We start from the raw sequence: 26,037 nt of genomic DNA, 5'->3' as shown, positions 1-26,037 counted from the left end.
TTCTATGTCATATTACTTTCTAGAATGCAAATACACTTTGTGAAAATTGCACAACTTTGAGCACTTATTAGCAATGCACTTCAATTGGAAATTTCACTAAATAAACGATTATATAAAAGGTTTGGTGACTTAATCTCAAACTTTAATATGAGGTTCTAAAGTTATATGTATATATTTATCATAAAAACATATTTAAAAAAAAATTAATAATGACTTCATAAGATATAAAAATTACATTTTAATATAATAAAATAAGTGGTTATAAGCTTGTGATTTTATTTAAATTTTTATATATTTGAGAATCGCTGTCACCAACCACTCATCATATTAATGAATCGGTAATGAAATAAAAACCAGTTATTTTGACATACGAAAAATAATACCGACGCTAATCATTCGTAGTTAATTCATCACAGTGATAGGTCTTATTCATTAATGTTTCTCAAATGTTACAACTCTATCCCTACGTCAAGTACACGATCGAAAATGCTCACGTTACAATTGGAGCGTTGTCTATTGGTGTCATATTGAGGCATGTTAAAAACAAACAGTTACGAAAATGGATTTGTACAATTTTTGGAATTTCATCGCTTGCTATGATGTATGGTCAACATTTTTGGCACGCCTTTATGGTATATATAATGACCATTGTACTAATTTTATATTCTGGACCAAAGTAAGTTTTGAGTATGTTTATACTATTATCATATTATACAATACATATGTTTTTATTTTTATTAGAAAGTGTCACATTGTTACTTTAATCATAACTTTGACATACATATCATCATTTCGAATGATCTATTCCAAAGAAATATCTGGAAAATATTTTGAAATCACTCTATTATTGATGTTATATATGGCTAAAATGACAGGTGTAGCATTTGATATACATTTTACATACAAAAATAAAGTGATGGAAAAGAAAGATAAAATCAAAAATAATAGTGGAGATTATGATACTGAACCATCATTTTGGGATCTATTCCATTTTACTTTTTTTCACATCGAATTGGTTTCAGGTGAGATTATTTAATTTTTATTATTATTTATCATGTGATAAAATCATCTTTAGTTACCTTTTTATTATAGGATTGTTTTATAGATACAGAACTTACGAAGATTACATAAGAAGTGATTTTTCTAAATATTTTAAAAACTATCGCCTTATATTTAATAGAATTTGTATGACTGGATCGTTTTTAATATTATATTTATTAATACATGGAAGATATTTTCCTATTGAAGTAAGTAGCACTGTATTATATTTCTCATATATAAGTTCTGAAGTTGTTATTTCTTAAAAAAAAATATTTACAATAAAGTAGTAATTATTTTGCGGTCAAAGTATTTTGGGTCGACCTTTATCAATCCGTCCAATCTGACGCACAAAACATTCGATTGTTGTATCAAAGTTTGTAGGTCAAACCTCTTTTGTTACAATTTGAAAGTCAAATTTACATCCTCTCACCCTTTTGTGCAGTACGTATCGACGGAAGAGTTTAAGGGCGAAACTTTTTGGTACATTTCCGCATACGGAATGATGCAAGGGCTCGCCTCCAGAATTTGGATGATATATCTGTTTGCCCTCGGGGAGTTGGTGTGCGCCGTTTCGGGATTCGGAGCTTATCCCGTTCAAGGAGAGAACAAACAAGGACACGGACCTTCGAGACGTTACGACAAACTAATCCGCATGTATGTAAAATGACTTATATCAGAGATTCATAAAAATGGCCTTCAAAACAACATATATGTATATATGTATTACTTCAAAAACTAGCCGTATAAATAAAGTAGCTTTGGGTTACATCAAAAAGTAGGATTTTTTTTTTAAAATAAAGTTCAAAGAAAAATTAAGCTCGCTAAGATTTTATTTACAAGATTTTATCGTATCAAGAAAGCAAAGAAAAACGACAACCTGTAAGCTTTAAATTGTCTTATTATTTATATATTCTATATTATGTAAAACTTAACTAAAACCCTTATTTAATTTCTACATATCTAATATATTCAATTTAAATTCACCTGAATTACTATTTCTGCTTCAAAATATATTTTAGAAAGTTTATTATATTTTTATTGAAAAATTCATATTTATATATATTTTGCTCTAAAGTTATTCTAATTACTTGTATTGTATAATTACTTAAATAAAATTACAAACAAATTTATATTGCTATCTTCCCTTACATTTATATTATTTTCACAAACAATTTAATGAATTTAAGGAATAGCACAATGGCTGAGAAAGAAGAATACGATCTGAAGACAGTTCAAAACGTTTATCTGTATCAGCTTTTCACAACTTCGTGGGTCAGGGATATGATCAAAGCTTGGAATATGACTTTTCAGTATTGGGTCTCTAATATGATACAAAAGAGTGTTCTTTCTTATGTGGAGAAACCTGATTTAGCGTGAGTTTTTATTTATTAATAATTATTTATATTATTAGTTTATATAAAAAAGGTATATATTGATAGTATGTAATAGTTTCCTAATAGAAGTATTTAAATGCATATATTTTAAATATATTATCATTTTTCTTAACCTTGTCCTTTAACATAAATAGAACCCGAGAATTTGACCCCTTGAATTTTACTAGATTATAAAAGCAAAATAGTACAGATGTATATATTGATACAATGCAGTAATTTTCTTAATAAACCCCAAGTATTTAAATACATCTAATCTATATAAATATAATTTATTATTACGAGAATATATTTTTCTAAGCCTTGTTAATTACCTTAAATAGTCGTCAGTCGTCATATCGTCAGAATATATTTTTCAATCCCTAACAAAGAATTTTCTACCTGAATTCCAATAATGTATAAAAACATAAAATTTATAATACATCTAAAAATAATTAGTATACATATACTTCAACATCACTTAATAAAAGCGGCTCTGGAATTTTTTTTTTATATTTTAAAATGTATAAATGTTAATTTTATCTATGTAAATAAAAAATATATAGTATTTAAATATAACTTGATGTGTCAATATATATTTAAAGAAGTTATTCGTATAATATCTCTTTACAATAATTTCGTTCTTTTCGCCACAATATAATATTGATGTGTATATAATCAGTTTTATAGATATTGGCAACAAATCAAATGATCAGTCATAATTATGATATTTATCAAGCTAGATAGTAATTAGATTTTTTTATCTTTAGCAATTTTATTAAATATTTAATAAAATAATTTAAAATTGAAATAAAGTTTTATGCCACAATATAACTTAAAAATATATATTTTTACTTATAAAGTTATTAAAATGTTTCTGTTAAATTAACATATTTCTTTTTTAATATTCATATTGTATAAATGTAAATTTAAAAAAATTAATAAAATATAATCTGTAAGTATAATATATGACTTCATGCAACAAATAACATCAAAAGTTATTCATGGAATATCATCTAACAAAATATTCGTTATTGTTGCCACAAATTAAGATTGATGTGTGAAATTAGGGGCATAAATATTTGCAACAAATTAAATGATACAGTCTGACTTATTATCGTTTAAGGAAAGATAATATTTATTTTTTGCTATGTGGTTAGAAAATATTTGCAATGTGGTGAGCAAAATAAAAATGCAATTTTTATGTGAAAATTTCTGACTTTTTATATAAAAAGTCAGAAATGTTTTTTTTTATAAAAATTAATAAATGTATTATAATACTAACCGTTTTTAAGCTGACCATTCTTTTCAAGTTACTGACTAAATAATAAGACTACTGACTGTTCAATTAAATAACTAGCAATAAATTTAAACTATATTTTTTTCTTTAAAATTATCAAGTTTTTTTGTAAATCTTCGATGTTTGCGTTTTTTTTAAAATGTATCATAAGTAATAAATATTTTTTATATAAAGTACATAGTAAATTTATTCAAACATAAAATATGAAAAAATATAAAATAAATGTATAAAAAAATTAAAATTTATATTTATAAAAATTATTTCACATTTCATATTTACTAAAAATTATATTATTAATTTAAATAAAATTTTATATGTACAATAAATTAAAGTCACATTTATAAAATTATTTAAATATTATAATAATAATACAAATAGTAGTATTTTCTCGCAAAAAAGAGAATGAGTGCAAAGTAAAAAATGCAAATTATCACAAAACTATCCGTAAATAGTTATTTTATCAGCGTGAAAAAAATATTTCTATAGTATCCTTAAAATTAAACAAAACTATAATTTAATTATAGTTGGATACAATATTTTTATACAAATAAATTTACATTTTATATTCAAAGCCTTAAACTTAACTTTTATTTGTTTCAAAATCAATATAAAAAATATAAAAATAATACTTGTATTTTATTAATTTGAGCAGAAGGTGAAAATAAAAACGTAAGACATTTAAAAGTAGCTCTAAACGTGTAATAATTAAAAATATGTAATTAATTGTTATTAAGTATTGAATTTTTTTCGTAGTGATCTATATACTATTTTTTTGCATATTTTAAATAAAAAAATTATAAAAGATTTTCACTTGAATTTATGAACAAATATTGTTGCTACTTCTTATTATATAATATATCTTTACTGCTCATTAAACATAACATACGAAATTGTTTAACTGTAATTTTAGATCTAACATTAGTTTTATTGTAAAAAAAATCGAAATTAAATACATAATATAAATAATATAATCTGTTATTATTGCTAGTTGACTATTTATTTTTATCTATTTTTTAAAGTTTTCTCATCACAATGATAATAGACACACTATGGCATGGTGTTAATCCTGGATTTATGTTTGCTTCTTCAATGATGGTTATATTCATGATATCGATGAAGCACTACTGGAAAATTTATCAATATACAGAAGGATGGGTTTGTATCATACCTATATTAATATTTAGCATAATAAAAATATTTGATCTAACAAGAATCAACATTTTAGGTATCAACCGTCTACCTAATAATCATGTGGCTGCTGCGGGAGTGTTACTGTTTGTTTTTCTCATTATCCTGTATGTTATACCACGTGGAAGACATACATTCGTATTTCAGTCTGATATATTATACTCCTGTATTTTTTGTTATTTTGTTGTATTTCGTAGGCGCTGTCGCTTCGTATTTTATTAAAAAATAATTCTTATTTATAAAAGTGTTGTATTTAAAATATTTATGTTCAGTTTGATTGACGCGAGACGTTCAATAATTCTTGGATTAAAACGTCGAAAGTTTGACGCAAAATTTACGTTTATTTTCATTATTGACGTTTTGTTATAAACATGATCCGTCGGTTTATATTGAAAATATAAAAATTCTGCTCTTAAATATTACAATACAATTTTATATTATAAGCAAATAATTGTTACTGTAACAGGGGTATTTATTAAGGAATACTTCAACATTGCCATGACAATATTCGCTCATTTGGAATACATCACTCTGCGTCATATGAGTATCTTTTATTACTAAACAAAAATAAAACGAGTAAGGGTGTTAAAATTTGAATACAATATTTTGTTATTCCCAGACCTAGGGTTATAAAAAGAGTAGTAGTTGTGAACCTTTTAAAAATATTTGTAAAATTTTTATTCTATATAATAAAAAATGATTTATAATATTTCTCTATATGACATTTTGGTCGAGAAACTCGAGAAATAATTTTTGAAAAGAAATACTAATCACAAAAAGTGCCAGCTGCTTCATAAAATCGCAGCCGAGAATAATACTACTCGATACTCCAGCAAAGACGCCAACTTCCAAGATTACCGCCTGATATGATTCGATTTTCAAGCATTTATTTGGAAAGTCACATCATTTTGCCATTAAAACCCGAAAGTTTCATTAACCTGCATTAGCAATAATATTTTTTTGTATCATTTAAAAACAACTATTATTTAGTTTTGTAGAAATCATAAATTTTCATGTGCTCTATAATTTATACGTTAGCGTGATTTTTCTCTACACTTTTTTCTTACGAATATTTACAGGCACATAGGGAGAAAGAGAATTTTGCATAAAGCATGCAAATATCATTGAATTTGCCTAAACGTTCCCTTTATTATGGCCGTTTGTAGATACAGCTGCGATTTGAAAACCAAAATACAGTCGGAAAACCTTATTTTTTTCTGTTGCCAACCAAAATAAAACACACAAAATAAATATTAAATAATTCATGACCATTGTCCGAACCGTATTAAAGTTTCGCATGGAAAAACTCTATTGTTATTTTGAATTAAAAAATAAGCAAAACTCTGCAATCCGACTATTTTTTTAACGTTCATTTTTTTAAAAGATCTTCGTAAATATTATGTATTAGTTTAATCACAGAAAGACTGAACCTAAAAATTCCCTATGTCGTATTTAAAAACTTTTTGTTGACTTGCCAATTTGTTCGAGGTCAAAATTAGGTTTCTTCTTACAAAACCAATAAGCGAATCCTGGAAAGAGTGAAATAAGTGCGAAAATCCATTCAAAAGATCCTTGCGCAATTTCACATATCAATATATATTATATATTTCTATCTACGTGTATGAGCTTTCGCTGTTTTCTTTGCGCTTCAAGATAAATATAACAATATTTTTTTTAGAAAACGGCTCACTCTTGCCAATTTTATTTTGTAGCCTGCGGTCAAATAAATAACTAGACATGCGAAGATAATGCTGCATAAATATTGTCATCTATTTCATGATAATTGAATAAAGGATATTACGGTACTGTATAAATGAACTCTAATATTATTAAAGTGTAATTATTTTAAGCCTTAAGAACAGTTTTTATGTTATTTTTTATATTTTATTTCTCAAATTTAACTCCAGAAAATACATTAGTCTTTAACTTAGAATATATTCCAAGAACTTTTCTACCTGAATTTCTCACCATAAAATAATATAAACATAATTTAATTAGCACACTTTTAGTATATGAAGTATATTTTTCATCCTTTGTAGCAGAATTTTCATGGGTGAAACAAAGGCCACCGACCTACATTTTTCACATGGTAAACCTAATCCAGAAATATATTTGACACTAATACACACACACATACATACCCATCATGGCTACATGTTTTCAGCTTGTTGCATCGCCTAACAAAGAGAGATGAGCTCCAGAGCAGCATTTTTTCACCCTTCTTCCGGGGCATTAAGGGACAAAGCCGCACTTAAGCGATAAGTTCCAACCGCTTTTTGCTTGTCGTTCTTTCTAACTTTTGCCTTATTTTTTTCTTAAAAAAACTTATTTTCTTTCACAGTTCCGAAAACCACGCCAGTAAAACAGTGTAATAGAAAAAATCAAAGTATTTATTACTAATCTGGCAAACCAAAAAACTAAGAGACAAAGACATGATGATAACATATAAAACTACCTTGGAAGGATCTTTTATAAGATATTTCTAAAATAAATAGTTTATTGCTCAATTATAATCCGACCTTTTTTTTTTAAAAATAGGGCGCCGGAACTAACATCTTGTCAAGATTTTTACTAAAACAATTATATTCAAATAGCATTTAAATTCAATTTAACGCCATTTTCCTATGCCACGAAACACATAAAAAAATAAATAAAATTTATGTAAGAGAATTATTTATTTCATAATTTATTGATGTGAGAGTATTGGGCAAAATATATTCAAATCGAATTTTGGTCAATAGGAGGGCGCAAAAACAATTATCTCTTCTCAGGAGTCAAAAATTCACGTCAAAAGCAATAAAATCGTGTCGGCGCCGTCGCAGTGGGAACGCTCGGCAACGAGCGTTCCCACGCTCGTTGCCGAGCGTTCCCACTGCGACGGCGACGGCACGATTTTATTGCTTTTGACGTGAATTTTTGACTTCTGAGGAGAGATAATTGTTTTTTGCGCTCTCCTATTGGTCAAAATTCGGTTTAGATGTTCTTCATTCGATTTTCACTCATTGAAAATTGTAAGAAATGTAATATATTGTAAGAAAATCGCTTCTTATCAAGTATCTATACTTTCCATAGCTCCTTATCATAACAATATTGCAATATTGTTATTGTTTTGGTCTTTTTTAGTGAAACCGATGGTTAAGAAGTATAATTTTTAAACTCGAGATTGAAATTTTACACTTAAAAATAAATAAAACGAAAATAATGACGTCATATATATGTACAAATAAATAAATGAAATGTTACGCAAATTGTCAATGCTTTTTAAACAACATTAAAAATACTGTAAAAAAAGTGCCGGAACGCCGTTCCACCTCGTTACGTGACAAAAAAGCCCTATTTATAATACTTTTTTTTATTCCCATGAATATTTTAATTCTGATTGTTTTATATTTTTAAACTGACCATATTCTATTTTTATTCTTAGCATTTAACTGACTGTTAATAACATTATGCTCAGGATTTAATTTTTATTCTGACCATTTCTATGTACCAATTTTTTTTAAATATCAATAAACTCACTCATAAATATTGTTATGAATAATTAAAAATTGCTTCATCATAAGCGCTTTAGTGATCATAAAAAGTGCCCAAATTTAGAGCAAAATAAAATCGAGCTAGCTTGGCAAGAAATTACTTATGATGTTCACTACTTAATTGATTGTTTTTGATTGTGTTTTTCATTATAAATGTTGGTAGAAAATATTTACATTAAATAAATACATCTAAGTGTTATTTGTTTTGCTTTGCTTTTTCTTTTTCTTATCTGCTAGCGGTATTTTTTAGGAAACAAAATGGTATACAATAAAATAAAACAAGTTTTGATAATTGTATTTTTTTTTATTTCATCATCATCATTATCATCGTCGTTTTATTATATAAAACTTTATGGTGTGTAACATGTTTATGTACTTAAGGGAACTAATAACACACTTAAAAAATTAACGATATAAAACGATTCTTAAACCTAAACGTTAACATGTATAATAATATATATAATATATTATAGGTGTATAACAAGATCTAGGATCTTTTTACATCATTTTAAACATATTCATAATTTAAATCAATATTTTATTTAGTTATAATGTTTGGCCACTTTATATTAATATTTTAAATTTCGTATGCGAAATTTACATTCAATCGTAGAACACATTTTTATACGCTGATATGTGGATATTGCACAAAATTAACATGTCATCATGATTGGCTCGAATTTGATTTATACTGCTTATGAAAGTCATATTTTATTTGAAGATTTCATTTCATAAATGAAATCCCTTCGCCTTTGTCACTTACTCGTAATAAAACAAGGCACTGTCGTTAAATTTCAGATGCCGAATGAGTGCAAGTCATTCGAAGATGTATAATTCGTTCCTTAGAATTTCGATATTCGAGAAAGGGACAAAGACGAATTCCTCGTCTTCATTTTAACTTTACAAGTCGACTGTATATTTTTCGCTGAATTTGTAATCGAAATGTAATAATAACGCATCATAATTTTATTATTGTTGTACTGAGCATCCGAATCAAATTCGAGCACGAATAGTTGAAATAAAGCCTAATCGAATATGCATAATCAGCCTTTATTTAATTAAAATTTATTTATTATTTTAATTATTGTATCAACAACAAAAAAAATGTTTGATATTCACTATTTATGTACATACAATAAAGCTGTTGACGTAAATCAGGCACGGAAATTAAAAAATCTCACGATTCTCAGAATTATGCTTCGTTATTATCATATTATTTTCGAATCCGAAAATAAATATAAATCTGCAAACTGGAAGATATGTTCTATCGTGCCTGATGTAATTTTCCTGTTCTTTATTTTGACTAAATATTTATATTTTAGAGGTAGGATTTGTATTTGAATACATTTGTTATCTCTACGATGCAAATTAAAACGGATTCTATTTATTACATATGGGTTACACCAGTGTCGGTTATAATTATATTTTTATTTGTGATATTTACAGTATAAAAGTGAAAAAAATGATTTTAGAAAATCACTGACATATTGAATATATACTATAAATTATGATATTAAACTTTAAAATTTATTTATGATTTTTTTGGTTCATATTAAAAAGTCCACATTATGTATCATGCTTATTACATTTTTAAAATGAAATACAGCTTCATTACAAATTATTTTAATTGAAGTTAAAAAAATATTATCTTAAAGTTTTTAATTTACTTATGAGTAGTTAAAAATTTTAAATTAACTTTAACAAAAATAATTAATATGCTATATATTAGATAATCCCGAAATTATTGAAACTAAAAATCATTTTAAAATGTTTTTTTTATATAATTTTATTTGACAGAACTTTTCAATTATTTTTTTAATATCATTAAAAAAACAGCCTTGCTTTAAAATATACCATCAACCCTCTGTTTTTTATATGCAATTTATATTTTTTTTTCTATCTAAGAAGTGTTGCGTCTATTGAAAGAAATAGTATTCAGAAGGAGCAATGTCTGGATAAAGTAAATTTTGCCACATGCATACTGTCGTATTGTAGAACTATTTTATTGTCTTCTTGAAAGTGAAAACTTTTAAAAAATTTGAGTAATTAAAAAAAATAAGTCTGAAATGCTTAAGCATTTCAGACTTATTTTTTTTAAAACGGAGATAATGAGCTTAAGTTACTAAGCAAATATATTTTTGCAACACATATAAAATAATGTTTAATGAAATTCACAAAAGGACGTTCCAAGCGTTTTTGTTATTGAAAATTTTATTTTTGATATAATGCTAATCTAAATAGTATTTTTGTAGTTATTGCATGTTTTCTATTTTTCTTGTAATTTTTTTTTATTATTTAAATACTTATATGTGACATATGGATGTATTATTAGATTCATACAATATTATTTTTTTCACTAAGATTTGATAATTGTACATTGAATAAAATATTCAACATACTTGTTTGTGTGTGACTTTTTAATATGAACTTTAACATACCATAAATATACTTTAACGTCTAATGTTATAATTTGTAGTAAGCTTAAAAAATGCATAGTCAAAAATTATTAATTTTATACAAAACTTTTTAGAAAAAAATCAACGTTTAAGTTTATATTTGTGTAACAAATATTTTGTATGTTTTTATTATTTGTATTTTTTTAGTGTTTCAGTTATAATTAAAATTAAAATTAAGAGGTTCAATTTTTATTGCATAGTGTTTATTTTAAGTATTTTTTATAATACTTTTCGAATCCTATGTTTGAACGAAATCTTTATTACTTGAATTATACAAATTAAAAAAATTAGAATAACCATTGATTGATGTTTTTACTGCCCGACACTGGGTTTATTTTATTCTTACTATAATTAATTGACAAAGTCTTTGTTAATGTTACGTCAACAGATCGCTATTGCATTCGAATGGATTCGATCAAAATTTTTAATTACTAACTACTATCACTTCCATGTTGTTAATGTTATTTATTTATGCGTCAGATTCAGATTCTTAGTAATTTTAGATCTGTTCCGACACGGCTAATTTTTACACAGGGGTCGTTCTTCGCAATTTTTCAGTACCCGTTCCGAAGTCTTTCTTGGTTGGCTGCAAGCCAATACCCTGTGCCACGGTCGGCCTCAATTCTATAGGTCTATCTAGATTAAACGTTACAAATTCACCCTCTCTGGGCGTATTTGTTGAAAAGTCTTCCGAAAATACCGGCCCAGAAGCAGTTTCATTGAACCCAAAGTCGTCAGGGTTCATAACGTCGACGGTAGTAGAAACAGTGTTTGTGGTTGCATCTCTGGGAATCGAATGAAGCGATTTAGTGCTTCCAGAATTGACCGCATAAGAATCGCTTCTGAACGTTGATATTTTAGACATATCTGAGTAACCGTTTACGTATGGATCACCGTACGAAGTGGAAGCTAAAGCAGGCGGGGGTAAGGGAAACTCGTAAGAAGAAGAAACGTCCCTTAGAGACGTCGAAACGTAAACACTCCTATTCCGATGCAAACTACAAGACGGAGAAACAGGAGGAAGGGATTCTTTGTCAAAATAGTATCTACGCTGTTTAGACGTAGGACTTAAATAAGCACTCGAAGTCGAAGGCTCGCAAGCAGCTCCTATAGGCTGAGTCCTTTGAACGGCGTATGCTTGCGGATGCTTCTTGCAAGGATACACCGAGCCTTGATCTAAATTTGTGTAACTTATATTTGAATCGCTGCTTGGAGAGTACTTTTCTAACGCTTTCTCCTTCATGCTCAACAACCAGTCTTTCTGATACCAATATATATACAAAAACACCGCTGAAGTGCCGGCCATCTCTATAGTTATAAACCCAGAAACGTACAATATAAACGAATAACCATATCTATATGTAAATATTGGCGGTTGACTAAAGGACGGCTGTCTCAATTTATATCCTATCTCTGCTTTAAACACCGAGATGTACATCACTAATCCAACAAGCATCAGAAGACCTGTAACAAAAAAATCAATAGCTTAGTTATGTGAAGATTTTTTGAAAAACGCCATACTTCAGAAAATGATTAAGAAGGACCGGGAAGCGGACGGAGGAAATAGAATATTCAATGTGTGGGTATTTCATCTTAGGAAAAGGGAAAAACGAAGCGAGGGAGGAGGACTAAAAAAGCAGACATTATTACGTCAACGTATGAAGTGGAGGCAAAAAAATATATGTACATGAGAAAATATATTGCAAAGTGCTGGAAATCCTTTACATAAATCTTTTGAGTAATAATATCGCGTGCCTATGCTGCTAGCGAATGGAATTATTAAATAGTTAGACATGGTATATAAAATAAATATTGCCAATATAAATTGGAATTTTATTTATTAGAATATAATATATTTTAATAATATTTTCTTTTCGTTATACTATAAAGTTATAAAATTTTGATATATAATATGATTTCTTAAGTATTTCGAAGACTTAAAAAATCTGAATTGTTTAATGACTATTGATAGTATCAATTAATTAATTGTTTGTCAAACATATAACATTTTTTTTCAAAAAAAAACTATTTTTAATATATAATATATTAAAATAAAAAAATGAGAATAACAATATTTTTAAATGGTTTTTTAGTAGTATATTATATTTTAGTCAAATATTAAATTAAAATTGATATATTTATATCAGCACAATAAAGTGGTATAAGTAGCTGACTAATATATTAAAAGATCGTATTTTTAATTTCTATCGTGTCTGGGAAATATATCATCACATATAAGGTTTATATAGATTTTTTAATCTCACAGATGAACATCATGTTAAGTGTTGATTAATTTAAATCGAACTTATTCGTACATATATATTATTAAAAATGTATTTCTAAAATATACATATGTATGCTCAATACCATACAGACATACTAAATGCACAATACTGGTTCATAACTATTTCCATTGCTTACCATTTTATCCGTAACTATGATTAGGGTTAAGAAAAAATACGTAAAATTAAAAAAAAATTTGGGAAGAGAGAATTAAAATAAAAATAAATGTGTGAAATAAAACACCTTTATAAAATTATATAGACCTAGACAAAAAGCCCTGAAACCAATAATACTATAATAAGCTTAACTGCATCAAACAAATGAATACATATTACATTGAGAGCATAGAAGAAATTGTGAATTCAATACCAAGGCTTAGTAATTTAGTACAATATAATAATAAAGCAATAATTGTAAAATTTAGTAAATTTAAATCAGTATCATTAGATGAAATTCATAACATATAATGTAAATTTAAAAAAGGAACTAGTACTGATGAACTAGATATAAATATAAATAAAAAAACATGGGAAATAATAGGAACTAAATTAAATTATTTAATAAATAAAGCACTCTCCTTAGGAGAAATGCCTGAAAATTTAAAGATTGCTACTATTGTACCTATACTTAAAATAAAAAATAGTAAAAAAGTTGAAGAAATGAGACCAATCAACATGCTATCGTGTATAGAAAAAATAATAGAAGAAGTAGTAATCAAACAATTAAAGGAATTTATTACTTCTCAAAACATAATATGTGAACAACAATCGGGATTCAGAGAAAAGCATTCCACTGAAACTGCATTAAAAGTAGTGATAAATGATTGGCTGTTGGCTAAGGATCATTGAAGCAGTTTTCTTCGATTTCAAGAGAGCCTTCGAAACAATAGACAGAAAAATAATGTTAAAGAAATTGGAGAGTATAGGTATAAGTAATATAGTTTTAAGATGGTTTAATAATTACTTACATAAAAGAAAACAAAAAGTTAAAATAAATAATGTATATTCTGAAAAGAAATTAGTGTCTTATGGAGTACCACAAGGGTCTAAATTGGGACCATTGTTATTTGTTTTGTATATTAATGATATAGTTAATAACGTGAAAAAATGTAAAATTCATCTATTTGCGGATGACACATATATATGTATATTAGAAATATGGTTAAAGAATAATGTACTTAAATTAAATGAGAATAAAACTAAATGTATGTTTATTAATTATAAAAATGTGTTAGATGATAGTACCAAAATAGTAATAAATAACTCTAGTATAGACATAGTGGATAATATAAAATATTTAGGAGTAATTGTTGATACAAAATTAAATTTTAAAGAACATTGCAATTACATATTAAAAAAAATAGTAGAAAAATAAGTTTATTATCTAGATTAAGAAATTTATTAAGTATAAATACAAAAAAATAATTTACAATAGTATAATATTGCCCCATTTTAATTATTGTGCAACAATATTAAATATGTTAAATAAATTAGACAAACAAATTTTGCAAAAATTACAAAATAGGGCAATGAGAGTAATCTTAAATAAAAATAGATTAACTAATTGTAAAAGTATGATTGATAGATTAGATTGGTTGAATGTTCAAGAAATATTGAGTATGAATGCTTAAATATTCATATATAAGTTAGAAAATAATATGTTACCAGAATATTTTAATAAGTATTTAATAAGAAATAGAGATGTACATAAATATAATACTAGAAATAAAGAAAATTTAAAGATAGATAAGTATAAGAAAACGAGTACGGCTAGGGGAGTTATGTACGGAGGTTTTGATTTATATAATAGTGTTCCAAGAATAGTCCGAAAAAGCAAAAATATAACGGGTTTCATAAATGGAATTAAAAAACACCTTCGTACATATAGAAATAAATTATAATATTAAGTCTTATTAGTGTATATTTTTTATTTTCTATTGTTTATTTTTTATATATGTTTATATACTTAAAGTTGTTTGATGTAAAGATTAGCTATTAAGCTAAATAAATTAATAAATAAATAAATAAATAAATATGTGCGCTGTCATCTTTCACCACAAATATAGAAATCAAAGTATTTGGGACTGCATTTGGATTAAAGGCTAACATGATGAAAGCACATCTTGGAATCAAACTTCAAATGAGACATATTCAAACAGACTGGTAATTCGACTACTATATTTTAAGTCTGATGACATACCAAAAGCACATAAACCATTAGACAATACAAATTAATTTAGAAAATATATTCAATACTCTTTCATCAATTTTATTTGAATTTTGTTATCCAACGAACTGCGTTTTTACATGGCAATACAAGTGTTAAAAAATACTTATTATCAATAATTGCTGGATTGTAAATATAGAATTAATAAAATAATATTTATTAAAATAAACAATCTCTCAAGAAAGAAAACAATCAGCTCCTGATTTTTTTTTACAAATTTTTCTATAAATAATTATAATGTAATTATAATATTACCAAACTTTAAATGTGGCTTTAAAAAGGTATTGATTTGTGTCGTAATAAATAATTATAAAAAATATATTAAAGCTTTATTATTTTATAGTAATAAAATATAGTTTCGATCACGTGTCTACCCGTTTAAAAATATCGCATATCTTCAACGTCCCGTCGTCGTAACGTGATATGCGAAATTCGCATACATATGTACCTACATAGCAAAAGGTTATACCCATCTATTACATTCCTCAAAACGTTCACGTCTAACCTAACGAAATATTCCCATTTCCACGTCCGCCTTCAGCTTCTGCTACACATACCGAGAGATAGAAGCGATATTCACTTTTTGAATTCTTTCATTACCTGTGGAAGTTGAAAATGGAGTCTGCGTCTCGGTGGTAGTACCCGGTACATTTTCCCCAAGGGACGGTATATATTATTTTAGCGGGTTAACGTAGCTCCCACGGGGAAGTCTGCAGTTCTTCCTGCCTGTGCAAATAAAACGGTAGAAGTCACGAGCTATTGACTCCGACCAAATAAATTGAATTCGGACTGCAGAAGCACACACAGAGCGACTGCTACGTATTCAGTCAGCTGAGCTCTCAATATATGTATTGGAATTATATAGATAGTTAATATGGAACCACTCGACATTAAAATATTGAATTATGAGATAAGGTTCGTAGCTTTCAAATATTTAAAAGCACCCTTAACATATACAGCTACGGAAAGCAAATTTTATCCTTGTTCATGTTTGTACGGTTTATTTTTGAGATATGCATCAAATTATTTTCTATTGCTCTTAATAATAACATTTTTTTAACATATTCAGGTTATTACAAAAAAACATACATAGGCACATATTTATTAAATGCGTGATTTTTCCAAGTAACTTATAAATTCATCGGCCAGTAATATTATCTATATTGATAGTAACATAATATTTATTATGGGTCAGTAACTTTTTGATTGAAAAATTCCAAATATATAAAGTTATTTTAGATAACAAGCATATCATCTTATAAAGCGTGTTGTTTTCATTTTTAATATCTATATTTGGTCAAAATATAACTAATTTTTAATTCAAAAATATTAAATATATAAAATATAAATCATAAATAATTTCTTGCAATTTATTGAAAATATTAACTATTTTAAATAATGATTATGTCTGTTATGATATTATTATAATTTCATTGAAAATCTTGTTTTTTTTTATTAAATCATATTTTGGAAAATTTCTGGTGTAATTAATCGTTATTTTATGTTTTGCTTATCATATTTGTTGAAATTGTTATAATTATTTTTTACTTTTATTTTTAATTTAATATATTTCTTTCGTATAAAATTAAGAATAATTTTTATATTAATACATATTTTTATTTTTATTTATGATAATTTTAAGTTTATAAAATTTTATTTTCAAGCCTTAAAATCAGCTTAAAGTAAATGTATATTAATATTTCAAAAGAAAATTGAAACCATACTTTAGCAATTTATTCAAAAGTTTAAAACATCAAAAAATCGTCGCAAAAAGTTATCTTATCTTTGTAATAATAATTTTGGTTTACAGCGTAATTTAAATTATATTACATGCACGACTAATTTAAATTTCGTCTAAAAAAGAAATAGCATTTTTAAGAATATAATTAGGTATTTAATATTTTTTGTAAATATATTTTGGCATAAAATTTAGCTTTCGTATTTTATTTTAAATATGCAATTAATAAATAAATAGTTTTTTGTTGCAATAATCAAAGGGGTTAGCCCAATACATTACAGCGGAATAAACACAACTATTAAATTAGTAGTGAGCTGCGAGACCTAAATCAGTATATTTTATCTATTTTAAATAATTAAAAACTATTTTTATATCTCACAATAAAAACTCTAGCTTGATTTATTAAAATTATATATCTGTAAGATAAGGAAAATTATAGAAAACATAAGCTGTGATGATCAATCGGTATTATAATTATATTAAAACAGAAAAAAAAATAGAAAATAAAATGCAAGTAGTCACAATTTAAGTGAAATCAGCTGAAAACATCTTACAATTTAAGTTGAAATAATAAGAAATCACTGATTAAATGCTAATTTAAGCATATTTGTACTTGCTTCAAGATCTAGAACCATTGAAATATATTTGTCTGCCTCAACAGTATTTGGTTAAGCAATATTAAAATTGTGCTTACATTTTATTTTAATTTTTTTGCTACATTTAATTTATTGTTTTTTTTTGTGCTAGTTTTTAGTATAAATAAAGTGTTTTTTAAAATCAAATTTTGTATGATTAGTAATAAATATTATTTTTAAAATTTATTTTCAATAATTTGGGATAAAGTTTTATACTACTGATGTTACTCCACCCCGAGCAAGCATATGACACAATGAATCTGTTTAATTGTTTGTATATTATAATTTTATTTTTTGTGCTAGGCGTGCTCTTTTTAATACAAATTAGTTGGTTTGCAACTACTAAATTTTTTTGATATATTTTTAATTTATGTGTTTGTTAAAATGTTTCAATAAATTTATATTTAACATTTAAACTTTTATCTTATAAAATAGCAATTATTAAAGCAAGTTGTTCTTCTAGTATCATTTTATTATTTCCGGCCAGTGATTTGTTTGACATTTTTGTTAAGTAATTTATGCGAATTCCGGGAATGCGTTATGTAATCTATCAATTTTAAAAGTTTTAATAACACCTAAAATCCTTATGAACTTATATAATATTTTGTTATCTATTTCAGATGTTTTTATTATATTTATTGACATAGTAAACTTATCTGTTTTTGTATGTTAATAAGTTTAAGTGAGCTTATATTATTGAGAAAATCTCATACAATCATTACACCGTATATATAAAGCATTGTTTAGCTTACGAGCATTTTTAGCTTCACAACCAATTTTAAAGTTATAAAAAAAATATACTTAAAATAGAGTAATGAAAAAGCAAAAATAAAGCATTTTAAATTTATGTTCATTAAAAATAAATTAAGAACAGCAATTATTTAACTAGTAAGCTATTAATAATACATATGTATCTATTATATATTTTCACAAATATATAGGCAAAATAGACACCATTAACAAAAGGTGAGTCATTTTTATTCCGAGTGCCATTTCTGGTTCCGCAAGACGGTGAAGAGGAAGCGTTTCTGGCGGTGGCAGGAAATGAACCTCAAAACAGATTTATGACTTTTCATAAGCGCACCTATTCGAAAGCCAGAACCTCTCTGTGTGTGCTTTGCAACTATCATTTTTTAATAAAACGGAACCGCATCACATTTCGCATATATTCGCAAGCACATTCTCTTACCTCAATAATACACTTTATGGTTATGCTCTCCTATCTTATATAACCCAATATGTTATAACGTACACCCATCTGAATGTCGAGCAAGAAATTTAATTTTACTGAGTTTTTTCTCAGTGAATCTGTGTTTCTTGTTTGTGTAATGTGAAAAGTTAAATTAAAATTAATTTTAAGCCTAGCTCACATACACGCTGGTAATGCTGATTGATAATGTGATTCGTGAAAATGGAAAAGTAGGCCTTAAACGGGAAAAGTTGGCCCGTCAACGCCGTCTGTCATCATCAGAGAGATTATTCGTTTCTCTTTGGGTTTCGCCGCACGTTATTGTATCATATATCATAATTAATAATTATGTGTGCTTAGAAAGCGCTAATATAATAGGAAAAATATACAAAAATAATATCATCCCAAATTACACGGATATATCTACTAGAAAACGGTTGTTTTTTTTCAAGAACAAATTAAGTGTGTTGCTCAGTATTTATTTTACGCGCAATTGCGCAGTGTAGAAGTAGATTAAAAAAATGCTACCAGCGAATTTAAGAAAATTTAATAAAAATTCAATACATATCTAGATATATGTTTTGTTTATTTAAATAATAAATTTTAGATTAATATTTCCAGAAAAAAATAGATTGACTTATTGCCTATATTTTATAATATATTTTAGGCAATACTTTGATCTTATATATACGTGCTATGTTTTCAAGTCGTATCAAAGATCAAGTTGAACTCTTAAAGATTCATAGTCATTGCTTAGCTAAACCAGATCTTTAATTTTCTTCATGGTCGATGCGGCGTAAGCTCTGGTTATAAGCAGTCAAGTTTCGTTTAAATATTAATATACTAAGTATTTAATACAATACACGTGTACTAATGATAATTAATTATTAATGAAAAACACGTGTAAATAATTATTTACATAAAATTTAAATAATTTGTCACAAATACTTACAGGTCGGAATAAAAAAGGCACAATAAAAACAACATTTCGTTTATGGCGCTTTTAACACGTATTATGCGACAAAAAATTATCGGTATATGTTAGTTTTATACTTTCTTAACAAAAACACAAAAATTGTAAAATAATGTATAAAACCTTATTTAAATAAATATTAGGGTATTTCACGTATCATAATTTTAATATACAATATATGAAGATTTTTAGCTTAATAATACCGGTATTTAATGTACCATTAATAAAAGCCACACTCTTATTTTGATATTTTTATGAAAATTATTAGGGTTTCTCAATAGAAAGATTTTTACTTATAATACATACAACAACACATCACGCTTATGTCTTTAAAAATACTTTTCGCAAATACGTGCTAAAAGTAAGCTACATATTTAAAAAAAATTAATGCGATTATTTTAGAAATACTGATTTTACTTACTTTTTTAACAGTAAAGTCTTAGGTTAGGTTATATTAGTTTAAGCTTATTTTTATAAAAATATCATATTAATTAGTAAAGATGCTTTTAGTAACATTTAGCGTAAAAAAAACTTGATAAAACTGTAATCAATTACTTTGATATTAGTATTTGCAACTATATAAACAAGTGTATTCGTGACGCCGATCTGAGATTTAAAAACATTAAATAAATAAACTGGTGTTTTCACATATACATAGAAATATTTTATCGTATTGACAAGTGCCGATAGTCTTTTAAATGTGCTATCAGGGTTACATGTGCCGCATGGCGTTGCCAAATCTCAAGCTATTAAAATTACCACCATTCTAAAATTGTAGCTTTGGCCTGATCGCATTTTACCCATTTATAAAAGTTTACATAAGCGCGTTTATACAGTATGTCAGAACTTTCACAAGATACTTCACAACAAGCGGAGCTACGCCGAGCATCGACCGATATCTAGAAAAGCAAGAAGCCGCTTTTTACTTAACGTCAATCGTAGTCCAGTTACGAAGCCCGAAATCTATAGTGAATTCGATCTACGGAGACGACTAAATTATGCAGATACAAAATATAATAAGTACACAATTTATTTGTAATATAAAATGTGCGATTTTTTAATTCAAATTTTACTACTTTTGTACATTTTAATATTTACTACAAAATATTTTTTTTTTAATTGCGATTTAATTCTTAATACTGTCAAGCTAATTAGTTGAACCACTATTACCACACAATTAGAGACTGTTAAGATATAAAAATGCCAGTTTGGCTAGTGATAAAGCATTTTAACCGTATAAGAAAAAATATTTCTTTGTTAAAAATGTGATGCAACCGTAAAAAGCTTCTGACAGCTTAAGTCATAAGGTACAGAGAAAAGATAACCGTGCATTTTGTAATTTATTTATTGACCAACGGAATTTGTTCAAAAAAAACTCGCCTTTCTGCATTATTTGGTCATACCACTAAAAAGGGGCGTAGAATAAAATCTCTTTGAGAGCCATGGATTTGTGTACGGAAAACTAAGAATCACTTCACTGACAATAAACATCCACTTCAGAGTTCAAGGAATCTGAACTTTAGGAGCCTCTCTAACTTAAACAATAACCAAGAAGAGGCCGACTTAACTTTATAGACCAGCATAGATCACAAAATCCGCCGCTTCTCTCTTCGTATCCACTGGTCCAATTTAAGGTTCGGAATCCAGAGCAATCCCACTTCAGAGAACCTGCAGACTCTTTTAAATTATTGCACTACATATTGAATTTATTAATAGAAATCTTTATCCTAAAAAAATAATAGCAGGAGATTACATCGCTGTATAGTGTGTGTAAAATAGTAATTGTATATGATTTTTATTTTAGTATAGTAATATTTTACATATTTTGAATATTTTTCGAATTACTTATATTCCAGGAGCTTAGCTAAAATCACACACTAACGAAGCAACATTAGTAACCGAGCAAGCGCTGTTAATAGTCTAACTTAAAACTATAAATTCACACCGCGAAGCAATAAAATTTGGAAAACAATGCCCATTGTTTGCTTATTCAGCAACTTTATTGCTGAGAGCCCTTACGCGGTTTTTGTCCGAATAGTGGCCACCATTTGCAGAAATTCCTGTTAACAAGTCAAAGTTATACCCAAAGAAAGTGTTTATAAATTGAAGTTTAAAACACATATATATTTTTACTTACACATTTTTAACAATGCCATTATTTTTTTAATCTCCCCTATATATTTACAGACTGTTTAAGAATCCGTTAGGAAATGGCAATGAAAAATAAGAATATCTGTAATATGATCATCTAGTGCTAGTATTGTATTACATAAAAACAAACACACAACAGAGAAGATAGGTTAGACCTCGCTAGGGACCTCGTAATGAAGTTACCCTCGTATCGGCTGATGTATGTGCGTTAATGGAATTTAAACGATTTCTTCGGCGAAAGCTCGTTTAATACAATAAAACACGTTGTATACGTATGTGTGCGTATATATTATATACATAGACTGTGGGAATTATTTAGTTATTCTCCCAAAGAAGGAAGTAGGCTCTGTCAATTGCGCCGGAAGAAGTTGCTCCGGAGAGCGTGACCGTCTGCAGCTGGAACATTGCCAAACTCGTTATATTGGATTTTTTCTACCATTGTCTTAAATATGAAGTATAAATCAAGTTAATATATGTGTAACGATTACACAAGCGAATAATAATAATGCGCTTATGCCCGAGTATTAATATTAACGACCCCTTTCCATACATGGAAATCTTGTACCATATTTTCAATGAAAGACGTATCAAGTTTGTTTATGATAATAAATAAAGTTTCGGATTAACTGTCTTATAACATGGCATTAGAAACTAATTTTTTGATTATTTTTTTTTAATGATCAGCATTGCAGTAAAGGCATGATCGCGATTGATTAATCATAAATTTGTGTATTAATTGTAAAAACGTAAATCTTTTGTTTCTAGCACTTAAACGCGTTAATTCATTGCTTTGTGTGGGTTTAACGTACACGTGATCGCCGATAGCGAAGTTTGCTCCGCAAATTTCTAATTGTAATGCGCAAATTTGTTGGTACAATAATTTTCCATGCAACGCCACTTGGGCAGAACGAATAATTCGATTTATATCTCGTTGTCAGAAAGTTGGACCGCTAAGTTAAACGAGTAACGTGTGGAGTTAAACGTGTGCACGTGTATTTATACATGTGTATTTCATACGGTACACGTAAGAATAGGGGGTGTGGATAAAATATATTATATATAGAAATTTATGCTAACCGTACACGGAAAGTTTTGGGCTTTTTGCCCTCAGCAATTTTCAACTATTCGACGATTGAATGAGGGGAAATGCAAAGAGTTGAGAAGGAGCCAACGGAGCTACTTAATGAATGTCGTAAAAAAATTAAATGCATAATTCTATCCTTTCATAATGATGTACGTATGTTTACGTAATTTGAAAAAATTACACAGATTTCCACAACATCAAATTTAAGTACGGCTTATAAAAATGTAATATATCTGAAAAGCTTTTAGTATAAATTCAATTTAGTAAAAAAATGTTTTTTAACCTTAGCATAGATAAAAAAAATCGTTAAAAATATATAAGCAAATTTATTCACTTATAAATATTCATATTAAAATAAGATATAGAATTACCACAATAGATTAATTTTAGTCGCTCATGGACACAAAATAAATGGGTTGGAATTCCAAATAAACTCTAATTTTTATTATTTTTATTTTAAGGATTAATGGCTAAGTAATATGAAAGATTTGCTTAATGCACATATTATTGCACACTAATATATGTATAATAAAAATGCAGAAAAATAAGGAAGAATCGTGAAACATTGCAGTTGTCAAAATATAATCAGTCTGGTTCCTTGTTTGTCATCTGAATCGAGTTCGTGTCAAAAGTACAAAAGTGATTCTCGTCCGAGTGATTATAAATAAATAGGAAAAAATACTAATTTTCCACTTCTATAGTATTAGCCTAACTTTCAAGGTATCCATTTTAGCTGACCTAAGTCATAAGTGCAATAATGCTTATAGCAATTCAGTGGGAGGCCATAAGTTGTTTTATATGTGTCACAGAGGTTATGAAAAAAGGGTTTAGAAAGTTTTTGTATGCTTTGAATGTTCCGAAATGACGATTTAATTGAAGTGTGTAAAATGAAGGTTATCCTATTTATCTTATAAAAATTAACATATTAAAAATATATATTAACTAGCAATATTGCTTTTAATGTTCTAATGTCATTGTAAAAAAATATAAATTAAATTAAATATTTTTTTAATGTATAAAAAATCCTCAAATAAATATAAAAAATGTATAATAGATATCAAAATAATTTTAAATTTAAATTATAAACTTTTTTACACGTTTTTATATATAGAAATCCACTTAGTTCTTGCGATATTTTCCGGACGGAATTTTCATATATTAAATACAAAGTATTTCCATAAAAAAAATCCATGATTAGGTAAGTCTAAAAATACATTGAGTGGTTTTGAAATGGAGCAAATGATAATATTTTATGTGCCGAATATTTGATACAGCAAAATATTTAATATCAAATAATAAAACTTAATGATTGATGCACTTACAAGGAAAAATAATTTGTGTAATCTCATTTTGGTGGTTTTGCATTGTCTTGGTAAAAGACAATGCCTTTTTTTAGCAGATATATTTTTCAGTTTGCTCAATTTTGAGCAGTATTTAATGGATCTATTTGGTGGCAGTAGCTGTCAATCTCACTAGATATACAACATGACCTTCTTTGATGTAATCAAACTTTTGTGATTATGTTTTAGCTCAATTACCATTATTGTGCTTAATTACTCTATCATTGTCAGTAATTCACTAAAAAATTGTAAGCATAAGATTCAGGCAGTAATTTTTTTCTATTTATGTTTTAAAGACTGATAATCTGTATCCAATGTATTAATTATATAAGGTTTGTAATGAGAGTTGAAATATCTATTGATACTAGATATATTTGGAAAATGTTCAAAAAATCGATGTTTTATCAATAAGAGGAAAAAGTAATTATTATTTCAGGAATAAAAGAACAGATTAATTAGACTCAATTTTACTTAAAATATTTTTCATACACTGAAAGCTGATAAGATCAAGTTAAAAATATAATTAAGGCTAAGCTATGAGAAAGCATTAAAGTCATTAAATTCACGTGATGCAACAACTAGAGTTGTCATTGGTTGTCAGGGTTTCTTTAAAAAATTTCGGTCGACTTTATATATTAAAAATGTTTACATTGATATAAAATAGTCTGTCTATTCAATTTTGTTTTTACAATAAAAATGCACAAAATTATCATTAAAAAAGCAGATACAATTACTAGGAAGGGAATTGAGTAGGGCATCTTAGAGCTATACGGCCATCGTCACGGCAGCGGGAGTCTTATTTGCTTGGCGACGCAACGGGAGGACGTCTGCCGATCAGCGCTCACTGATCTAATGCCATTAGTTCACTAAATCAACACCGATAATCTATTGCGAGTCTAGATCTAAAGATCTAAGGAATGATACGTTCTAAGAAAGGCAGCTAAGCAGCATTTACCTTCAATTGTCAGATTTGTATTTAGAGTCTTCGCTTTTGAGCGGTTAAGAGTTACTTTAAAAAACTGTTTTATAAATTTTTAAATGCAATTTTAAATAAAATAAAAAAATGTGCTAATAATAAATTAATTTATTATGACTAATAAAAAATGTTTTTAATTCAAAGAAAATTGAGCATATCAATAAAAATATCAATATATTAAAAAATATACTTTTAATTTTATTTTCTGCTAAATCTTATCCATAATATGTATACAAAATATCTCAATGAGTAAATACCATAGCAGACATTGTATCTAAAATTTCAACACACCGCGCCAATGTCCTCAATAAATACAGCCGACATTTTTGGACTACACTTCCGGCAATATTATAGTATCTACTACAGACTTCCTTACAAACGTTCCCAAATTTGGGGTCCCCTCATTTCCTATATCGCTGTACCTCGGCGGGTGGGTGTGTGCAATAATAATATCTGGCGCTTTGTTTATGTGACAAACATAATAAATTCCCGATAGTTATTCGGCGTTAAATATGGAGCACGGCGACTTGCACCCGTTTCCCAGGCCCCAACTG

General features: G+C 27.1%; 2 protein-coding genes across 2 annotated transcripts in view; one reads left to right on the top strand and one right to left on the bottom strand.

The window, feature by feature from the left end:
• Window positions 1-1,496: 1,496 nt before the first annotated feature.
• On the top strand, window positions 1,497-5,143 carry LOC148238711 (membrane-bound acylglycerophosphatidylinositol O-acyltransferase mboat7-like). Its single transcript, XM_088197382.1, has 4 exons — window positions 1,497-1,695; window positions 2,229-2,414; window positions 4,731-4,866; window positions 4,937-5,143. Exons 1-4 carry the CDS (start codon window positions 1,541-1,543, stop codon window positions 5,126-5,128), a joined length of 669 nt encoding a protein of 222 aa, XP_088053508.1. The 5' UTR covers window positions 1,497-1,540; the 3' UTR covers window positions 5,129-5,143.
• A 5,551-nt stretch (window positions 5,144-10,694) lies between these two features.
• stg1 (stargazin-like protein) overlaps window positions 10,695-26,037 on the bottom strand; it is a 95,333-nt gene continuing 79,990 nt past the window's right edge. Inside the window, exon 5 of the mRNA XM_088187261.1 lies at window positions 10,695-12,352. Coding sequence (XP_088043387.1) covers window positions 11,415-12,352 — 938 coding nt within the window. The 3' untranslated portion in view covers window positions 10,695-11,414. The remainder of the gene's footprint in view (window positions 12,353-26,037) is intronic.

The sequence above is a fragment of the Plectrocnemia conspersa genome, unplaced genomic scaffold, assembly GCF_051122295.1.
Source record: "Plectrocnemia conspersa isolate PC_06_02 unplaced genomic scaffold, ASM5112229v1 ptg000001l, whole genome shotgun sequence".
NCBI lineage: Eukaryota > Metazoa > Arthropoda > Insecta > Trichoptera > Polycentropodidae > Plectrocnemia > Plectrocnemia conspersa.
This window is presented reverse-complemented; position numbering and strand designations above follow the sequence as displayed.

Excerpts from the sequence above, each read along its gene's own strand:
- LOC148238711 (XM_088197382.1), top strand. The coding sequence starts at position 1,541 with ATGATGCAAGGGCTCGCCTCCAGAATTTGGATGATATATCTGTTTGCC. Across the intron at positions 1,696-2,228 it reads TACGACAAACTAATCCGCAT|GAATAGCACAATGGCTGAGA; the intron begins GTATGTAAAATG and ends AATGAATTTAAG. Across the intron at positions 2,415-4,730 it reads GTGGAGAAACCTGATTTAGC|TTTTCTCATCACAATGATAA; the intron begins GTGAGTTTTTAT and ends TATTTTTTAAAG.